Source organism: Cyprinus carpio, chromosome B25 (genome assembly GCF_018340385.1).
Source record: "Cyprinus carpio isolate SPL01 chromosome B25, ASM1834038v1, whole genome shotgun sequence".
NCBI classification, from domain to species: Eukaryota; Metazoa; Chordata; class Actinopteri; order Cypriniformes; family Cyprinidae; genus Cyprinus; species Cyprinus carpio.
This window is the reverse complement of record NC_056621.1, coordinates 18,818,661-18,841,494: the sequence shown is the minus strand read 5'-3', so window position 1 is coordinate 18,841,494 and position 22,834 is coordinate 18,818,661. Positions and strand designations below refer to the sequence as shown.

The window sequence follows — 22,834 nt, the reverse complement described above, 5'->3', positions numbered from 1 at the left end:
GGAAGAGTGTTTATTGGACCATCCTTTGTTGGACGTGGCACCATGCCCTGGAACTGAAGGAGCATCAATATATTTGCTGGAGTTCCTAAAGCTTGCCAAAATCGAACACTTGCCCATAAGCTTCAAGATCGACACTCAGTTGAATGTTGTCAGCAAGACATTCGGCTGGGTTTGAAGCTGTGGAGACTAGAGATTATGTTTATTTTAAAGACCCAGATGTCTCTCTCCAAGGCCTAAGTATCACTAAAAAAACAGATACATCCATTAGTCAAGAATGACAACATATTTTACTATCAGGGGGATGGAGCCCCTATTACTGTATGAAACAGTAGACCACACAGGATGATTGCAAAAGCTCACATTTATTAAACGAACAATAACTGTGAAATATTCTTATTGTTGAAAAGGTTAGTTTATCTTTCTTGATAGATCTTATAAATTCTACTTGTCTGAGAGAAACAAGCTACAGTTTATAATAAGTCATCTGAGTAGTGCGTATTTGGAGAATGCTAACAAAGATACTCCCTACCAGTAGATGCTTTGCAGGTTTGCACTTACGTGAATCCAAAAATTTGGCTTAAAATTGACCTGTGCACAATTTTAAGGAGGAAGGAAAACTGCATTATCATACAGATAAATTCACTGAGGGATTCTGCATGTTGGTACTACATATTGTGGATTTAACAGTTACTTAATCAGAATAAAGCATTGACAATATCATTTTATATTGTGTGATTTAGGGTTAGAGTTAAAATGGGTCATGGATATCTGGAAAAGCAGGCTGACAACATCAGTGACAATCTGATGTAGGCAAGAGTGAAGTGATGGAAGTCAATCTCTTGTTACAGTTAGTGATGGGTGTGTGCAGAGTTTCAATTACATCATCTTCTATCTTAAGCCGATGATGTCATGTCAGTTCCAAACTTGGCGTAAAAATAGGGTCATGCCCACCTTTCTTACAAGAGCCTGAATGAGAAGCAAAGAGAGTCTGTGTTAAATATTCAACCCTCTTCCATTAGAACGAACTGCGAACATGGCTCACACTGTCAATTTCATAAGACATTAAAGAACGAAGAAGGTTAGAAAGGAGATGGGAAAATGAGAATGTGTGCATTCGATGGATGGCACATCTAGTTTTTAGCAATAAAGCATCTTCCATAATCCATCAGTTGTGTATTCTTTTCCCTTACCTTCTAAAAATTCTGAGGTAACATTTTGTTTTTATCACCAATAGGGGAGCATCATTTTAAAACAAAGCAATAATCCTGGAAAGCAACCATATAACTCCCATTACTGCTGGTCTGAGATCAAGGATCCAAGTCTTCCCAAATCCAGAACATTATGGTCAATATCAATGTGTTGGGAACATTATGTTAACAAATCAGGAAATCTGTGCCAGGTGTGTGTAAAGCTAATTTAAATGCATTGTGTTTCAAGGCTTTTATAAGGTTTGGGCAAGAGAAGGGGAGTTGATTGGGTTGTCGAGGCGAGGGATGAAGGGGGCCAACCTTGGCAACCACAATGAGACTTCCCGAATATAACGTAGGCTCTCATTCATTCAAGCAATGAGGATACTGGGAAAAAATTAAGGATTCTTTCTTTGTTGTCCAGCTGGTCCATTACAAAGCATTTTTTTTTTTTGTATTAAATCAAATTGCTTTATTGCAATGCAGGGGGTACTTGAGTACAAGCACAAAACAGGTGGCAAATGTTATCAATATTGACATTCTCCCTGGTGAACACCAGGTTGGCCTTGGTGAAGTAAGCCGCTCTGGTATGAGAGCTGGCATGCAGTTATCCAACACATCTGTGGGGAATAGCTAAGTTGAAGAAAACACAAAAATAAGTCATGCTGTACTGTTTTATTGGAATTGAAGTATGCAGCTTTTTAAAAGAGCTTTCAGGAACAACATTAAGAGTATGATTTTGCACGAAGAATTTGAGAGTCACTTCATTAGATTGATCGTTTTTTACCGCAAGTAGTTCATGAACTTGAAGATCAGCGAGGGCAAAAGGAAAACATTTTGGAGGAACTTTAAAGAAAAGAAATTCGCAAGGAAGACCTTTGCTTAAACAAAGTTTCTGAGACCTGTGAGAGGAAAACATAACCTGAAAGACTTTCATGGCATGGCAGATGCTCAGGTGTGATCATATGCTATGTAGACATCAGTGTTCTTTGACAGAGCACATGATTCTAATGGAGTAATGGATTTCCAAGCCTTCTCTCAGGCAATCTGTCTTTCCATCGAGTCAGATCAGATCACTGCAAACGGCCCTCTATGGATGCTGGTCAGATCACTGTAAATAGCTCTTCCCGCGCAAATACATAATCTACAATACACTACATTCTTCATTCAGCTGTTGCCTCTCTGAAGTCATTCTTCATTCAACACTTCTCTGTCTAGAGGCCAAACCATTCAGTAACTCCTCCTCTTCTGGGATCTGATTTCTGCCTCTGACGCTCATCCTCCATGAACTTCTCCTGCATCTCCTCAACAGAGCCCTCCTCATGCTTCTGATCCTTCTCAGGAAAGATATCTGGGAACTGGAAGGTTTGCTGCTGAGCCTGTAAGAAAAGCAGCAATTGTTAAAGGTTTGAAGATTGTGTCTGTTTGTCATCAACTTTGTCATCTTTACGTTGTTCCATTTAGTTTTTGTGAGACAGTAGTTTTGAAGAATGCTTTATGCTTCCTTCTAAAAGTAATAAATATCTACACTTGTAAAATCTTTAATGCTTAATGTTACTGACAAACTGTTAATCAATTTCACTTCACTGGGCAGAACACCGTACCCTTTTCTGAAGCTCTGCTCTCCAACGCTGCCTCTGAAAAACTTGCAGAAATAAATAGAACCCCAATATATTAGGGGCCTGGCCCTTCTAAAACATTGTAATTTTTTTTGGTAGACAGAAGGGGGAATAGGCCTTGTGCATCCAGAGAGACAATGTGCTAGTGCTGCTGGTACATCACCATACCAGAGACCATCAATATTGTTCCAAAGATAAAACAAGGTGTGGCAAAACCAGGAGAAAACAGGCACTGTAGTGAGTTAACAGCTAATAAAAAGCAGTGCCTTTCTAAAAAAAAATGCTTCTACTGGGATGATCTATTATTTTGGTCTGTTATTTGTAACAAATGCAGTAGCTTTTAAGTGAGCAAAATGACCAAAGAATAGTGGAATAAAAAAGGAGGGGAAAAAAAAACAAGTGAAACACTTGAAATCAACAGCTTGGCCTCCAAGGCTCAGCAGTGGCGCTCCAACCCTACCATCTAGGAATGCGAAACCCCACACTATAAACACGAGTCCAGCCAAGTGAAAGTACAAGAACCAACCCTATTAAAAACAGGACCTTAGTAACAGAGTACTAAAATGGATGCCAAAAAATGTCTGTTCCTTCACCTGTAGTAAACTTTCTTTGAAAAAATAAAAATATCACTATGACTAAAGACCGGCAGGGGGACCCGTTCACATGACAATCCAAGAGTGGAGTTGAAAAGTTTGGAAGCCCTGGCAGAGAGGATGATTAACAAAAAACAAGTCACCACATGACTGTCCACCAAAACATTAATGTACCTTAAACAAGTGCCTTATTGTTGGCTAGCACTAATGTTTGTACATAATGTGTACAAACTCTTGTCTCAGGCTATGACAAACACTTCTGCTTCTAATATTACTATTTCAAATGTAAACTCAGCACTACACATTCTTGTTTATTATGTAGTAAAAGCAGTTGTTAGGAATAGCATGTAATACATTATTCAGAAAGTGCTGGATGCATCAATTACGCATTGACATGTCTCATTTGACATGTCCCCCCTCACCCCTGTGCGAAAAAAAGGAAGACTAAAGCATGGAACAAAAATGTTGTTGTTGGGTTCAACCCAACATCTGTCCCTGTTAGACTGACCAACTCTCCCCCTCCTCCACCCCTCCTAAGTCAGGCCCTGAACTTACACAATAAACTGTACATTCAGTGGCTTTACATCAGGGATAGATGGGCATTCTGAGCCCTTGTGCGCAAGAGAAGTTTCTAATTATATTAGGAGTTAAATGACTGAAAAAAAAAAAAAAAACTGGAAATGTCAAAAACGTAAAAGAAAAGAACAGGAAACAATGCATTAATGTTTCATTTAAATACATTGGTTCATAATGGTTTGTGAAGACAGATGTATTATTGCTTTTGGTCTCAAGATATATCATAAAGGGGGCGCATACTTATGTTACAGGAGGAACTTGCGTCATATCTAGCAACCAACATATATAAACTTGGGGGTGGGCTTGGGCCCATAAGCAACCACCTACTAATGCCCAGCAATTACTCAGAACACCATAGCAACTATCAAGCAATATCCAAACAATCATCCTGACATTAAGAACAACTCGGGACACCTATTAGGAAATGGAAGGTTGTCATAGTTTGTCAGCCGCGGGGGGGGGGGGGGGGGGGGGGGTTGTTGTTGTGGTTGGGGTTTTGAGTGTTCAGGAAACATTTGTTATTTTGGCAATACTGTCTGGTGATGCTAGTGTCACAAATCACAGACTTCACCCTTAGTCTGATTTATATAACATTTACTAGCCCACCTTTAAAGATTCTTAAGAGTTAGTTTTAATGAATACAGTACTCTTAGCACTAGTACTCTTGGTGAACTCTAGTGACTCACATTCCACAATCACTTTCACGATCAGTCAGACGGGAACAGCTGGCATGACTTGGGCCAGTCTGAAAGGATTAGCAATAGATGGGGTTTCCATACATAAAGCACCACCCTCTCCCCTTTAGTCACTGCCTTATCTCCACTGTTTGCACTATGACGATGGCTAAACTATTAGACAGAAGCAGAAGCTCCAATTTAAATGTGTCCGAGGCTCTTTATATTCCCATAGATGAGGGCAACAGGAAATTAACATGTTATCTTCAGAAAAAAAAGCAAGTACCTGAAGAAAACAGAATGAACTGGTTTGGGAGTATAAATTAAAAGGTTGTACTATTTAAATGTACTAGCAAGTTAACTAGCAAAGCCCTCCAGTGGGAGTGTGATCAAGACCTGGTTGTTTGCTGATATCTCCTCAGAGACATTAATTTTCTTCTCATGCTTATCACTATTTCCCCTTGGCCAATCACTGCTGCAAGAAATGGAACTATGACAATTTTGATTTATTTTGCACCAAGGGGTTAAAGCCAAAGAAAATATATAAATCTGATACATTCTTTGTATGTGACCGCATTTTCAGGACTTTTAATGATGAGGGCATGTTTGTGTAATGTTGAAAGTCTATTAACAAGTTCATTACCAGACAGGAGAGCAGGAAATGTAGGGAAATGCTTGTAAACAGCTCCCTCTGCCAGTCTCACTGGGTGGGCCACACTGCTACTTCCTCTGAATCCACAGTCTTAACTGACAACCGATACTCACTAACCACAGATATTTGGCTGCCCTGAGACACCTCATATCTCTTGGTCTTGACACACACCATACCGAAAAATGAGCCTGAATTGAGCCAAAAGTCACAACGATGGTGGGATAGTGGGGACAGGCCCCTGATAAAGAGATGATTTGTAGCTTTAATGGTTCTTGCAAATCAAAGTGGTAATTCAGGGCAGCTCTATGGCTAGACAGGAATTCCAAGACTAGTCTCAGTAGCGAGGACCCAGGTTGGGACAAACAAATGGAAAACTCCCAGACTAGACCACAAGGGAGGAGCCGGATGTTCTCAATGAGTGCATGACCTCTACTCCATCTCAATAAACTTGCAAATTTGGTGTGACCTTTAAACCACAGTGACCAACAAAATGCTATGTGGATGGGTTTGTTTATATAAAAGTATAATTGTGTTTAAGTGGAATGCAGCCTATGTACAATCCAAAAATGTGCAAAAACAATACAGACAATGGGACTATTTGAGACTATTGTAGCATTTCATATTTGATCTCAAGAAACAATAAAAATCATGGGTTTGATTCCCAGGGAACCCATGAAAAGAAAAAAAAAAGTCACTTTGGATAAAACCATCTGCCAAATTTGTAAATGTAACATAAGTGCACAAAAAAGTTGACTACTACAACAGGTATGGAATGACATGAATGAGGCAAGTTTATTACACCAAAAGCACTGTTCAGTCTTTGTATCCAAATTTGCTGCACCCTCTGTGAAAAACAGCACGGACCAACAGTGCTAATGTAAAGCGTTTCAGAGAGAACCAAGGATTTGGCCCATCTGAGGCCCAGCTGAGGCCTATCTGGGCCTGTGCCAGTCTGTCTGTCTGCTCTGCTTCACTCTGACGCCTTGACTGCCTCCCAGCAGAGGACCAGCGTTTGTGCATAAACACTTCCTTCGGGCATGGGTATAGTGGCCCAGCTGTCAAAACCTGACTGGCCACAGCAGTAGAGAACATGATTCATGCAATGTGTTCCCCTTGCCAAGACACAGCTGCCTTGCCAAACATGTGTTGGGGTCCAGAGCCTTTGTTCCCAAAACCACTCTAATGAATCCTCAATGCCAGGGAAAAGTGTGCGGAGGGAAAAATTAAACAAAACATATTATATTTCCTCAATGAGGACAGCCATGAGCCAGACGTTTTTGTACCCATTACTGTAAAACAGAAGCAGGTTTCCACTGCAACTGGGGAACTGTTTCTCGTACACACGGGCGTAGACAATCGGCTGGCACACAGTCTAGCTTGTTAAATCATTACGGTCAAGCCAAGCGGTCAGTCTAAAGGAAGGGGTGGCAAAGTCTCCATTCAGAGCAGTATCAGCCCTCATGTCATTTTAAGACACTGAGTCACTCGTTCCATGTTTGCAGTGATGACAGTTGTGACCAGTCAACTTGTTCAGACTTGCCCAAGTCCTGGCTATTTTTTGGTTCCCCGGGATATTGGACCCTGTCAACAGCAATCAAAGATAACCCCTACTTTTGCATGTAGGGTCCTGAACCTCTCCCTCAATCTCCGGTGTACAAACATACACAAAAGAAAAGAGAGGGGGAAAGGAATAGTGAGAGACAGAAGCAGGAAAATTGAGGTGGTACCATAACAGGAAAAGCATTGCTAGTTTCTGAGTAATTTATTTTGAAAATGATACAGAAATAAAGCTGGGTGGTGCCTGGACATCGAGCGACTGATAAAACAGTAATGGGGTGGAAAAAGAATGGTGTTTCATGACAATGAGTGTTTGTAGTAATATTAAATGAGAGTGACTTGAGGGAAATGCTGAAACACATAGCTCATAAAGGACGTGGAGTGGAGGTGGAGGCATGGCTTCAATATCATCTCCTTTGCTCACGTCTGCAGGCACTCACAGAGGCTGTCTCGTAGTGGACGTACACTGGGGAGCTGAGTGTGTGTGTGCTTGCTTCAAACAGGATGCCAGAGACCCCGCTGGCCTTTCCATTATTCATGCTGTGCTTCTTTCATTCGAACACAGCCTTACAAATGTCCTTGTGGTGGATGAAATACTGTACATTTGCAATTAAACCAAACATGATAAACAGTGTCAACGTTTTATAACTAGTCCACGTTAAAAAAATAAAATGAGGAATGCCAGCAAACATCTTATCTTAATTCTACAATAACAAATTTATCTTCCATCTTTTTATCTACCGTGACAAATGTATAACTCGTACCTTTTTTGATGTACAATTTTAAACTTACTGTATCTTTTCTATAATAAAAAAAACCTAACTAGTTGCTTTTTATCGAATAATGACAAACGTAACTTGTACATTTTCTATACTACATATAAAGACAAACTGACCTCATACATTTGCTACAATGATAAACTCACCTCGTACCTTTTCACTTTGACAAACTTAAATCATAACTTTTTGTTTCTACAGAGCAATGATAAATGAGCCTCATACCTTTTCTAATTGATGAACTTACCTCGTAACTTTTCTGTTCTACAAAATTCAATTATAAATGTGCCTCATACCTTTTCTTAATTACAAACTTACCTCATACTTTTTCTAAATGACAAATTTACAATATCATTTCTAAAAGACAAACTTACCTTGTACCTTTGCTATTCTTCAGTATGATGATAAATTTACCTTGTACCGTTTCTAAATTACAAACTTACCTTGTACTTTCTCTGTTCTAAAGTGCAACAATAAACCTAACTTGTGCCTTTTCAAATGATAAACTTACCTTCTACCTTTCTATTCTACTATATAATATCTCAGGCAGCACTTTTTCTAAATGACAAACTTACCTCATACCTTTTCTATTTTACAATTCTAAACTTAAACTCTCTCAATGCTTGTGAAATCAATATTTCAAAACGTCTTCGAATGTCAGTTTTCTTCTTTCATTACTTTGGCTTACAGTACTCTGAACTGCAAGGAATATACGACAGCAATGTTGTAGAGCCCTACATTCATTCCGCACCACTGAAGCCAAACGTTGCCATCTAGTGTTGATAAGATCACAATGTGAACTTTCACGAGCCATCAACTTAAAACAGCAAATATGGAAAGGGTGTTAATTTGTGCATGGCAATCAGTGGGGGAGATGTGTGTAACAGGAAGGAACCCATTTGAATAGAAAAATAATAGTATGCCTTAGCGTGGTTGAGTTTCACTCGGTTTTGTTGAGTGGTAATTGAGCAGAGTGTGCTCACAAGTTCAGGTGGAACATTGTGATCCGATCTGAAAGGTAGCCTGGCTACCAGCTGATCCAGACTGAAACACTGCCCCAAAAAACAACGACTCAGCAACAAGCTCTCAAACAACAACAAACATCCATTAGTACCAACAACAGTTGCCTTGTCTTGCCAAATACTGATACTTGCAACAAGACCCTTGCGGAAAAAGCAGGGTGGGGGATAGGGGCTGCAATATAAACAGTTGTTGTGGACAAGCAGGCAAGCTGGAGTGTTCCCGCAAAATCTTGGCTTTGAGGGGCAGTGTTTTAGTGAGGTATATAGTTTAGCCAAATGCCAATTATACAACAATACAGATGAGTGAAATTCAGCGTAGGGGGTAAGTGATTCTGATAGGGAGCATCTATACAATAGCATGTGCTATGTGCATTGCGCCAGCCAGCCCAGGAAACTACAGACACAACATCAACAAACAGAACCTTTATTCCAGGACCGAACAGGTCATGGCCTTGCAAAGGGAAGCACAGGATATCATTTCATTTAACTAGAGCGTTACTTGCAAAGCGGTCGTACGTAAAGCCTTGATATTGTCTCAAGATTTTATGTTGCTTAAGATTTTCCCTGACCTCTGTCTGGACCTCCCTGTTCTGGCACGGCTCCATGGTGCCCTCGCTCACCTCGCTTCATGTGTCGACTGCATCCGTAACCCCTCCTCCTCCTTGATGAACCCTCTCTCCTCCCGCACTCCTCCCCACCGTGGGGAGGTCTGATGAGAGAGTGGCCATCAAGGATCCGTACTAACACATGGCTTTTCAACGAGCCTGGAGTTTGTAAAATCTGGGGGTTCAGGGGGGTTGTAGAGAGCGGTGCTCACTGTATTGCCTCTGGAATATTAGCTGATGTAGTGCACTGGGGGAAGGGCTGGCGGGGGGAACCGTTGAGGGTATCCAACCACAGAATACTCCCCCACATGTGGTGTCAATTAGGAACAATCTTGTTTTTACCCACCACTGAAAAGAAAGGAGGGCTTTTCTTGGGCAGTGTTTTTTTTTTTTTTGCAGACCCACTAGAGGAGAAGAAAGAGGCCGGAAATTTGGTTTCATATCAGTGTTTTTCGCCGCGGTCTGAGATTTTTTTTAGCTGAAAGATTGGACAACAAGTAAGTAGTTATCTCCAGAAATGTTTAAGCAAATATGGCACTGTATTTTTGAAAGAAGACAAATGTTAGGAACAGGTTGCAGTAATTCTCTGTATCCAAGACCCTAACTGGGTTTATGAGAAGGTTAAATTAATGGCGCAAAGCCATACAGGAAGTCATTCAAATCTTGTCAAGAGGAAGTTCACCTTTAAATATTAATTTGTATTTTGCTTGTGTATCCCATTACAAGCCGCTCTGTTGTGTCAAGTTTAATTATTTATCCCTGCCTTGATTGATAGCTGAAAAAAAGAGAGCAAACAATCACAAAAAAACATAAAGAAACAAAACCAGCTATTCCAAATGAATCAAAGGAGATCAGATTAAGGTATTTTCACGCCGGCATACTTCAAACACGGTCGGTATCAACAGCCCAGGGCTCTGCCCAAAAGCAGGTGTGAACCCAGACTCAGAAAGAAAAACCAGCGTGATTCACCACTGGATCGCGACCAATGCTAACGTTCTAATGCCCCAAGAAACAACTCTCCCATCCGCCCATGATAATAACCATAGCTCTCTGAGAACTTTGTACTATAATTCCTGCACAAAGTCTGGCATGTAACCAAAGACGACCTCTTGCCTTCTTGGCCAAAGCCAGAACCCAAACTGCCGCCTTTTTCAGGAGGGCAGGGGCGAATATGTGGGAGAGACAGAAACTAAACAAGCAGCGATGGGACTCATGAAGTCGAACACAATAAGGTGAGGGTTTCGCATGAAAGAGTACCTGTGCCTTGGGGTTTTTTTTAAGATAAGCTGTGATGGGCCCTCAAAACAAAGAAGAAACAAAAATGGAGGGCTTAAATGCCCAAGCATCCCATTTCTCAAGGGGATATTGTTTTGTTCAATAATTTCAACTGAGACAATCCATCTAACCCAAGCACCCATAATCAATAAAGTCTTAAAAAGGGATTAAATGGTCCTGTGCTAATGATGGGATCATTTTCTGAAAATCAAGATAAACACAAAAGACCACAGGTACACACAGGGACTTTAACAATGCATGTCAGGCCCTTTCAAATCCAGGCCTCAACAGAATAACACTCACCAGTTGAACATATGCCACTTTGTAATCTGGCCTCTTCACTCGCTGGTTTAAGTGGTTTCGTTTCTTATTTGTACCTGATAGAAAAAAAAAGGAGGTGATTAATATTTAGCTAAAAGTTTATTGTAATTATTATTCATTTACAATTGCTCATTCTCAATACCGTAATACACTACTTATTTTTAAATTTTAAGGAGGCACAGATTGCAGAAATACAGTTAATGAAAACTACTTGTTTTCAAATACTATCAACGTGTTTGTTTAACAACTAATAAATCAACCAGTAATATCTGATAAATGCTAACTAGTGGTGGTTGAGGAGATTCCCCCCTTCCATGTAAAGCAATTTGAGTACCCAGAAAAGCATTATATAAATATAGCAAATTTTTATAATTATAGTAAGACCTCAGGTGATATAAAAAATAACCTCTCCAACTGTGTTGCAGCTGGGTATATTTACACTGAAAGAATTACACCTTCAAAGAAGATCGTTATGTTTTGCAGAATATCTTAGATACCCAATATGTATTTTAGGGTAACAGGGGGTTGGGTTTATCTCTTAAGAAGGCCATGTTTTCAGTCATGTTAACTGTGGAATGCACGTTAACCATTTCCCAGCTGGCCATGATGTAACTGCACAAAGCCTGCTGGGTGATGTTCACAAGAACCCAGAGAAAGAAGTCAAGAAGTACATCTGAACCAAATCACTTCCAAAAAACAAGACAGTGTAAAAAGAGTAAAAAGATTAAATCATTAAAAACATGACAGAACACACTCAGTGGATAACAGCATTGTTTTACATTAAAATATCTTTACAGCATGAGATTTGGTTCATTCAGTCAGAAAGTTTAAAGGTATAGTTTATCATACTACAAGTTCATAGTGACCGTGTCTACTTGGCTCCAAAAAAGACCAATAAATACACAAAAAATTAAATTTAACTGTGGTCCATATAATGTGTGCTACATTTCGGGTATTCCGAAAGCCATACAATACAGGCCAAAGTATAAGTATTTATTGATTTGCTGGCAGTTTTGGAGCTTAATAGCTGTACTGTCACAAGGAACTGTTGTTATACAAAGAAGACTTTTCTTCAGATTCCTGGTCCACCGAAGAAAGTTCTGCAATGATATAAGGTTTAAAATGATATAAGACTGGTATAGTAATGTCAACATTTTGCAGTGAAATCTCTCCTTAAAACCTGCTCAAGAAAAGTTTAAATGACGACCTGTGTGATGAGTTTTCTTAAACAGGATTGGCAGTCTTCCTTTACTAGTACAAGGAAACCCTAAACACACAAACACTCCCTCCATTTAGGGTCAAATGAACGGTCAACCCGCAAAACAGGTGAGAAGCGCTTTTGTTCATGTATGCGAACCCTGTTTCCATTCCCGTACTCCCACCCACCATTATATAGTATAAATAAATATTCAATCAAGCTCTCTTTTGAGGTTGTGTGTTGGCTGGCTACTATTATGTTACAAATCCCAGGCCTGAGGGGTAGTTATAGAAACCCCTTCCAAAATACTCCTTAGGAAAAAGAATAGATGCCTTGAGCCCGGGGGTTGCACCCACGCCCCCCCTTTCTCTACATCCTTTAAACCATCAGCGGAGTGGAGCCCATGACGCAGAGTGGGAAACCTTCTCTGACGTGGTCTATTTCACCTAATGGGTGTTCCGCATTTTTTTCTTCCTTTACGTTGTGGCTGTAAAAATTGCCACTTTGCTTATTGGCCCTCTCCAGCGTTGGTGTGGAAACCACATGGAAAAATCCCGGTGGCGTAAACCCAACTGGCAGCTCGTAAAAGTGGTTCCCTCTGCGTTAACCAGACGGTAAAGCCTATAATAACCCCAGCATTATTTACTTACCCTTAGGCATTATTGTTTATGTTATATTGCTGTAACCTTTATGCTTTAAAGGAATAGTTCCATTTTTAAAATTATGTAATTTAGTCACCCTCATGTTGTTCCAAACCCATATGACTTTTTTTTTATATGGAAAACTAGATTTAAAAAAAAAAAACATGTATGCAAATCTTTTCTATACCATGACAGCTCAAAGTGGCCACAGCTGTTAAGCTCAAAAAAATGATTAAAGGCACCATTATAAGTAGTCGATACAACCTAAGTACTATTTTCAATGTTTTCTGAAGTCATACAATATTTTGGATGTTTTTGTGAGGAACAGACCTAAATTCTATTCACTGATAATCTTCCACAAAGTAGGCTGTTAACTTGAGAACTGCGAAAAGATCATTGAGGCACTGAGTTCAGAACTTACATTTGTGAATGAACTGAACAAAAGTCTGATGCTTTAAGGGTAAAGGATTATGACATTTCGATTAAAAAAAAAAAAGACAAGGTCTAAATAAATAAATAAAACAAAACATATTGAAGGAAGACCAACAAAATACACTTTCTTTTAAAGATTCTTCTGAATCTTTATATTTCAATGTGGTTCTCACACAAAGCTGCAATGTGGGTTCAGGACATTTTAACATTTAATTTTGGCACCTTACAGATGTGATTTATTATGAACTGTCATTATATGAAAAAGAGCTGTTTGAAGATTTAAAAAAAAAATCCTTTTGTGTTGAGCCTACATGTTTGTAATGGCATGATAGTAAATAACTAAATGACGAAAGTTTCTGGTTTGGGTGAATTACTCCTATAAATGATGATAAAAAAAAAACAACAACAAAAAAAACATGGTTGTGTAACGCTTCTGGCAAACTTTGTGAAGAAATAAACAGGGCAGGGCATCCTAGGACAACTGTCGATTGGAACGCTACAGCCATGGATGGAGAGATAAGCAGCTGTGAGTGGAATCACGCAAACCACTTCTTCTTTCACTTCCCTTTCCTTCCCTCCCTCAGTGTCTCCCACTTGATCCGAATTCCACAAAACACAGTTCCCTGAATTAGCCATATGTTTATACATAAAATTCAAACTCCCGCTCGGCTGTCAAGTATCTCCAAAACATCTTGTCAGTATTGATCATTCTCACTGACTAACACTCATATTACCCCTATCTAGGTGACCGACCACCCCAGGAGCGCAAACACAAGTGATAAACATAGAATACTGGCGAGTTGTTGTATAAGGGCTTCATAAAGTTCAGGCCAGTTGATGGCACTGCTGCTGTCAGCTGAGTTTAGCTTGCGTTGTTAGGCAAGACGACAACAAAACAGAGTGAGCAGAGGTGCAAAAAAGTAAAGGGGGCTCACAAGACACGCTCTCGCATGCAAAAACAGCTGGCCGGAATGTACTGGAATGGACCAGAATGGAGAGGCCTTGACACTCTTTGTTTTATTTTTAATCAAGTCATCTTAAAAAATGCAACTATTAGAGCACAAGATACTAAAAAGATCTGACACCTTATGCAACTGGAAGTTTAACACTGTAATGTTTCATTTTCATATAAAGCTGTTATTTAAATTAGACAAAAAAAAAATTAAAATCATAATAATATAAATCACAGATACAGTTTTATGCTTTTCAAAACATCAGCCGAGAAATGGCATACATGCAATTGTTTACATATAAATAGGATACAACATATTTTTAAATTTTGTCTTGTAATAAAATGATTTAATAAAAACAAACTGCAAAAACCTGCTTTAAAATTTTTAATGAATCACTCTAGATCAAATAAAATGACAGAAAGTTTTACTCACAGTATTGGATCCTTGTGCGTACAGCTGCAACAGGAACGCTGTAGATCTTCTCTAGATAATTTCTGACATCAAACTTGGTCATCTTGAAGAAAATTGAAACGGATAGAGGTTCAGAGTTGCCATGGAGTAAGAGAACAAAATATGAGAATCTATGGCGTATTGAAGTAAGACCTTAAAATTCATGTCATATGGAAGCATTTAATACAGAGATTCACAACCTTTTTTTGGTCCACAATCCATCTTTTAAGTTCCAAAATTCTTGTGACCCCACAACCCCATCCCACCCACCTACATAACAAAATTAAAGATGAACGCTTTAGGATCTCACAGATGGCAAATTACGTTCATCTGCATCTCTGGAGACCCTAAGGCTGAGAAACCCACGTTTAAATTCTGTTTTTCGAGGACTGAAATTACGTAAAATGTTTTTTTGTGACATGCTTTCATGAACAAACAAAACAAAATTGTATCATTATGTTTTCAGTTACTGAAAACCCAATGAGAACCATTCAGAAAATATGACGCCGGTGCTAACGGGAAGAACATATTGAACTGCTTTGAAAAACAAGGATGTTTGTTCACAAGTCAGTCCATGTAATTTTTTTTTTTTTTTGTAAAGGAGAGGGTTTCCAAGAAACCCAACAAACAGATGCGCCTTCGGAAAGAGTATTGTACGCACATCTTTCCGAGTCACCACCAGCGTGTGATGCCCAGATTTCAATGAAGTGGAGTGGAGTTTTGGCAGCGTAATTTATGTGAGAGAGGAGATGCGTACAAGCGCGCGTTTGTCTATGTGAAAGTGAGAGAGTGAGGCGATTCCTAGAGAGCAGAGCACTCGATCCACAGTGAGACGAATAGTTAGCAGACCTAAGTGCTTTCTGAGATCTTGGAGTGGAGAAGGTGAGATCTTTTTCAGTTCCGGCCTCCTGGTGACCTCGACAGTTCTGCCAACAGGAAGGACCTTTGCGGCCCCATCCACGTCTAGTGCTGTATAGAGCTGGAGCATCTGATGGTAATGAGTGAGTTAAATGACAAGATTGAATTTTCTGTCAGTCTCTTTTTAGGCTTTTCATGGAGGACTGGGAACGGATGTGGAGTGGAATCGACCCCACATGAGCAGCACAGCTGGAAAATGCATTAAAACCACTAGGCCACATATTTGAGACTTCATCCAGTAAAGCAGAAAAGCCATCACATTGAGCCTTTGTGCTCACTTGGGAAATGCTGGTTTGAGTTTGACTTGCAACATATTCCAATTAGGGGTGCTCTGATCAGGATTTTTGAGGCCGATCACCGATCGCCGATCAAAGAAAGCAGTATCTGCTGATATCGATCACCGATACCAATCTTTTTAAAGCGTTCTTTTTATCATTTATAACTATATATAGTGATACTCCAATCAGGATTTTTAGAAATTTATTTTTGAAAATGGGGCAGTTCCGCTCTTAGGTGACTCTTGTGAGAGGGGAAGCAGCACGGACTGTGCGTTCACAGAAGAGTCCCCTACTGATCCTTAGCTGCTTACCACAAAGGTACAAACACAACATTTATCCATTATTTTGATTTCAAATCCAAACATTGTCACTGAAAATGCTTTTTCAGCATTGCAATTTATTTTTTTTATACAGTACAGTAATACAATACTTAAGAGACATGTTTAAACAATAAATATAAGCAACACATCATTCAATGCACTTACTTCTAGATTTATATATTAATTTGCTCAAGCAAGTGGCAAAACATTTAAACTACTTTTCTTACGTTATCACAAACTTACCATTGACAGAAAATGAGCTCTACTGCCTTTGCTTTTTTAAATATTTATTAAAAGCAATCCTGACATTCATAAAGAACGTTGTTTTTCTTCCTCCACGAGTGCCATCTTATGGCCTTGTTTATCTAAAAGTGCTCTTTCCTTTTAAACCTAGCCAAAAAGCCACATGTGTTGACTGTGAAACACAGTAGTCTTTAATAATATGCATGTATGGTGTAATTACTACATTTTCTGTGTCAATCCATGTTCATATTTACTGAAAACAATGTGCTGTTATTTTAATTCAGCGCTTGCAGCGCAGCAATAGACTCGGTGCGGAAACAATCTCTACACTACTGCAGACGCGCTGCCGGATAGTAGACTTGTGTGAAAAGTGTGGGCTTTGAGTTAACAATCCGTTAACATGAATGCAGAAAAAAAATATGCACCGCATATGCACTGCAAACAGAGTGATGTGAACCTGACGTGCGCTCTGCGAGTGTGCATGAGCGCATGGTCTCCAGGAGAGCGTGTGAGCGCTGAATGGTAAAACACGGGCAAGAATTAAAAAGTAATGCAATTTATAAACTTTAGTGATGATGTGACACTGCCTCGATTGTGCAAGTGACAATTCCTGTGTCATCTGTGCAACTCGCTTACAGACAGACGCGGTGTCTGGTGAATCCATATGCATATTTTGAGATCGGTTGTTTGAGATCGGCCTTTTTAGAGACCGCCGATCAATCATCCCAACGTGATTATCAGCCGATAGTGATTGGTACCCGATCAATCGGAGCACCCCTAATTCCAATGATATTTTCTTTCTTTCCTTGATAATTTACTGACATTTTCCACTTCATCTGTTAAATATATACAAAATATATATTTTTTAAAACTGGGATTCATGAACCTGGGGGTTCGTCAGTTGATGAATCATAACATTGTATAAATAAATAATTTTTAATATTAATATTTTGTTATAACAGAAAAAACATTTTCAGTCAAAAGGGACAAAGCAAACTGACTGGACTCAAAACACACATGAGCAGCACAGCTCAATGTGTCTGGAAAATGAATAAAGATTACTGGGCAACATCTCTAAGACCTCATATACGAAGGCAGAGAAACTATCACATTGAAACTTGGTGCTCAGATGGGAAATGCAGGGTCGAATTTGGCCTGCAACATATTACTATTTTTTTTTTTGTTTCCTTGATAATTTTATGACATTTTCCACTTCATCTATCAAAGACAAATCAGTGAAGAGTGACAAAATATTGCAAATATAAAAGGGTTTGCAAACCTCCGGGGGTTGATTAAAACAATAATTGATTAATTCATAATATTGTATAATTAAAATAAATTATTTTAAAATAAAAACACTTCTAATAAAAATATATCTAAATGAAGTACTTATTAAAAAGATTTAATATTTTTTAAACTGTGTAAACAACAAACTGACTGGACTCGACCCCACATGAGCTCAATGTGTCTGGAAAATGCATTCAAATCACTAGGCCACACGTTTGACTCTTTGTCTTGGAAGGAAGAAAAACAAAAAAGAGTTTTAAACTGCTGTTTAATGTTGGAAAATGGAGGACTGAGTTTGTCCTATGACATATTCCTATCATATTTTCTTTCTTTCGATGATATTTTTGAGTCATTTTCCACTTTATCTATCATACACAGCAGGGTTTCCCAAACCCCTGTGGGTTAATGAGGGAACTGCAGGGGGTTTGTAATAATTAATTAAATCGTAATATTGTTTTTATTTGAAAATTGTTTATTTATTTTTATTAATCAGTATAGTGTTGCTGAATTATTTAAATAGCCTATTTACTAAAATATATATATATATATATATATATATATATATATATATATATATATATATATATATATATATATATATATATATATATATATATATATATATAAGGTCAGAGAGGTTTGGCCCAAAAACAAAACAAACAAAAAAACAGAAGAAAAAAAAATGGGAATCCCATACATGAAGACATAACAGTGAAGAGTGAAAAGTAATTAATTGCAATTTTAATAATCACTTATTTTATCTGTTTGGACGATGCTTCTTAGTTCTGCTCCATAGAATCAATTAAATGAAGCACTGGGCAACACGGTCATGACCTTCAGCAGATGTAAACAGTGCCTTGCGCCGGTGTGGCTTATCTTTTGTAAGTGCTGACGTCTTATAAAGATAGAGACCTCCTTGTTGTTCAATCCTCTCTACTGCGAGTTGCGCCCCACCCTTCACACATAAACAGTACACGCTCATCTCTAAACATGTGCGCTCACGCCGCCCATTTCAAAGGCTTTCCAAGTAGGTGACTCAGAAGCAGAGGGACAAAACACTCCAAATTTTGAGGAAATCCAAAAAAAAGGGGGGATCTTTTCTTAGCCGGTGACCTCGAGGTTACATTCACACCACTGGGACTATAAAAGCGGCAAGAGAGTGGACAAATAGCTTTAATGAACTAAGATCATTAAAATGAAATTATTCAAAAAAGAAAGTAAATAAAAAGATGAAAGATCAAATGTTGACGATGGATCAAATACTTAAAAGGCCCATAGGATGGTAAATAAACCATCCTGCAAGGACAAACACTTTCTAAAGAGGCCCTCTTTCACAAAAACAAGTGCTTTGAAATTCTTTGGCTCTGATAATCACTATGCAAACCAGGTTGGTTTCAATCAAAACAACTCCTTGCCAAAGTGAAGGGTATCTTTGAAAAGTAGAAAGTGAAGAGGGGGATGTTTTAATGATACCTCTGTTGCTTTGTCTACTTTCATTCTGTTTGCGATGGGACTGTGTCAAACGCAGCTCCGGAGGAGACAAAACAGTTCTTGATGTCCGAGGCGACAGTGGTTTCAAAACAAGAAGGAGAAAAAGAAAAAAAAAAAAAAAAAAACACCTCTTCCTTTGATTGAAACAGGCACAAAATGTTTACATTCAGGTGACAAGGATGCCTGGTGCAGATTAAGACACTTAAGATAACAAAGGAGTAAAAACAGGTAAAAGAAAAAAAAAAAAAAGCTTCCTCTGAGCACTTGCGCAAGTGATAACATACAGCCCAATTACAAACGTGTGCGGTTTGGAACACATACTAGTGGAATAATAACTGAGGAACAAGGCTCCACCGTCACTGCTTTAGATGTACGCCCTGAGGTTCTCCAGAAAACAAAGCAGACTTTGTCCTCTTTTCTTGTGTGGACTCCGATTAGACCCGTTATTAACAGTCTGACTGCCTGTTTCGTATTACACCGCAGCAATGCAATAATTATGGCTGTATTTTTAGTGACGTTTAACAAACGTCATCAATAAAGGAACGAGATGTCGGATTTTAAGTAGGTGAAAGAGCTGTAAACAAGTCTTGAGAGAGGCAAGGGAGCTCCGAGGCATCATCGGCCATGCGACCGCGCTCCGAAACGTCATCCCGGGTTTTGTTACGAAATGCTGTGTTGCATCTAACCGGTCTGCAATTATAGTTAAGCATCACTTAAGATGCCTTAATTCTTTGTGATCATCTCACGCAATAAGATTCCCACTCTGCAATTTACAATGCCAAGACGAAATAGATTTGTGGGATTTGCCTGCCACCTACTGGAAAATAATGCAACTACACCATTGAGAACTTTCACCCTGACAGTGACACCGTTGGCTTTATTGAAGTAAATGACATTAAATACTTACTCCAAAGGAATGCGAAACTGTACTGTATCAGGTGGCTGTTCTTTGCCGGGTCTGACCAGCGTCAGATTGAAGGTGGGTCGGAAAATTCTCAGCTGTGGGTTACCAAGCTGGAATAAAGGATATCTGAACAAATACGGAAATTACATAAAATTACATGAAAGGAAATTACCATTCCATTTATTCATATTCCAAGGAATTTTCATAGAACTTGTACGTGTATATATATATATATACACACTACCGGTCAAAAGTTTGGGATCAGAATGATTTTTTATGTTTTTTACAGGAGATTCTTATGCTCATCAAGGCTGCATTTATTTGATCAAAAATACAGGGAAAATCAGTAATATTGTGAAATATTATTATGATGTAAAATAACTTTTTTCTATTTTAATATACATTAAAATGTAATTTATTTCTGTGATGCGCAGCTGAATTTTCAGCATCATAACTCCAGTCTTCAGTGTCACATGATCCTTCAGAAATCATTCTAATATGATGATTTATTATCAGTGTTGAAACTGTTGTGCTGCTTCATATTATTTTGGAGCCTGTGATACTTTTTTCAGGATTCTATGATGAATAAAAAGTTAAAAAGAAGAGCATTTATTTAAAATAGAATTATTTTCTAACAATATACACTACAGTTCAAAAGTTTGGGGTCAGTACATTTTTAATCTTTCTTTTTTTTTTTTAAGAAATTAAAACTTTTATTCAGCAAGTGTTTATTCACAGATGTAGAAGTGATAGCAAAGATTTATATTGTTAGAAAAAAAATCTATTTTGAATAAATGCTGTTGTTTTGAACTTTTTATTCATCAAAGAATCCTGAAAAAAAGTATTGCAGTTTCCGAAAAAATACCTGGCAGCACAACTGATGCCAACATTGATAATTCTAATAATAAATCAGCATATTAGAATGATTTCTTAAGTATCAAGTGACACTTTATACTGGAGTGATGGCTGATGGAAATTCAGCTTTGCATCACAGAAATAAATTATATTTTAAAGCATATTAAAATAGAAACCATTATTTTATTTTGTAATAACATTTTGCAAGATCACAGTTTTTTTTTTCTGTATTTTTGATCAAATAAATGCAGCCTTGATGAGCAGAAGTGACTTCTTTAAAAGACATTACAAGTCTTACTGATCCCAAACTTTTGACCGGTAGTGTATGTATATAAATAAATAAATAAATAAATAAATAAATAATATATATATATATATGTAGATAGATAGATACATAGATAGATAGATAGATAGATAGATAGATAGATAGATATAGGAGTCAACGTTATAATAATTTATTTGATATAATTCCAGCTATTTCTAATTAAATGTTCCAATCTCTTATAAAATTGTGGAAGAACCACGGTAGTTTTGCATATTTACCATAACACTAAATGACTGCCATATTCATATACCATGATTTTTACATGGTACTCACGAGCTTCAAAGAATAACACTTAACTATCACGTGTATTTACTAAAGGATTATCTAAATTATTTGTTCAGAATAAGCGTAACATTACCATCCCTGCAGAAAAACGGCTGAAACCAAGGGAGCCGTTTTAGTACATACTGTGTCTCTTCAGTACATACTGTGAGGAAGGACACACTAACAATAATGTTATCTTCACTATTTTTATATCATATCTAACGTTACATGCATGCATACTGTAAACAAACACGAAACCACTCACATGATCCGTTTCGCCATGTCCTGTAAACGTTCTGGACTTCTACAGTCGCACGTGCTGTATTTATTTTATTTTCATGTGCTCAAGGTCCTAGAAACTGAGTGCTGTGAAAGCTGCGCAGACAAGCGTCAGAAAATGTTCACAATAAAAGTCTTTTTGCAACACTGTTGTCGTTTGGATCGCACAGCGCGGTTAAATGTGGAGTATTGTAATAGATAGGATGATCAAATTAATATACTTTTAATATTAACTTTAAACTATGGGGTTTGTTTATAAAAATGGGGATATTTATATGCATTTCAAATACTGTTAGAACTTTTATTTTGATGGAAATATAACGTCAGCTGATGTCGTTTGACCGTTTCCTAAATGTCAAATTTTTGTTAACCCTTGTTGTGAGATTTATACAATTTTGTATACATGGTTTAATAAAAGGTTGTCGGAATAATAATAATAATAATAATAATAATAATAATAATAATAATAATAATAATAAAGTCACATTTGATTTAGTTTCAAATAATTTAATATCCTTCTACAGATCTATATGCGTTCGAATATATAACCAGTTTTGGTGTCCTCTCTCCCCGAAAATGTGAAAATGTCCCCGTTTTTACACTACGAAAAAAAGCTCCTACCATATAGCCTACATGTTGTCAAGGTGTACATGTTTCCTGAACACTTATGTAGTGATTATTTTCACCAGCAGAGGGCTACACTGATTATTGGCGCTACTTCATTCAGGAAGAACAGAGCATCAGAAGAGACACTGTTGTCGGTTTGAAGGTAGTAGCCTGCTAACATATATTGACGTTAAATCAAAGTAATACTGTTTGTTTGTGCTTTAACGGAGCCTCAACAGGGTGAGCGATTGTTTTGCACACAATTTTCAAACGTTCCCGACAGTGCTGTCACGGACTAATTAATTCCCACACAACGTTGATGTAATAATGTGATCGCGCCTATAACTTCACCACGTGTAGTGCACCTTAATATGAATAGACAATTTAGAAAGATAAACTAAACAAATAGGCGAAATAGAACAAATGCAACAAAAATGCAGATTGGCGCCGCGAATCTGGGAGGATTACTGGCTGCTGCAAATGCTGAAATTAATTTGATTGTTGTATTGTAGATGATTTTTTTTTTATCAATT

The 22,834-nt window shown here is 38.0% G+C and overlaps 1 protein-coding gene across 1 annotated transcript; it reads right to left on the bottom strand.

Moving 5' to 3' along the window:
• Positions 1–1,847: 1,847 nt before the first annotated feature.
• mrpl23 (mitochondrial ribosomal protein L23) lies at positions 1,848–21,785 on the bottom strand. The gene is given in 5 exon segments (XM_042752731.1): positions 1,848–2,566; positions 10,840–10,913; positions 14,514–14,595; positions 19,972–20,098; positions 21,682–21,785. Coding segments are annotated over 5 exon segments (465 nt in total). The 5' UTR covers positions 21,699–21,785; the 3' UTR covers positions 1,848–2,401.
• Positions 21,786–22,834: the final 1,049 nt, after the last annotated feature.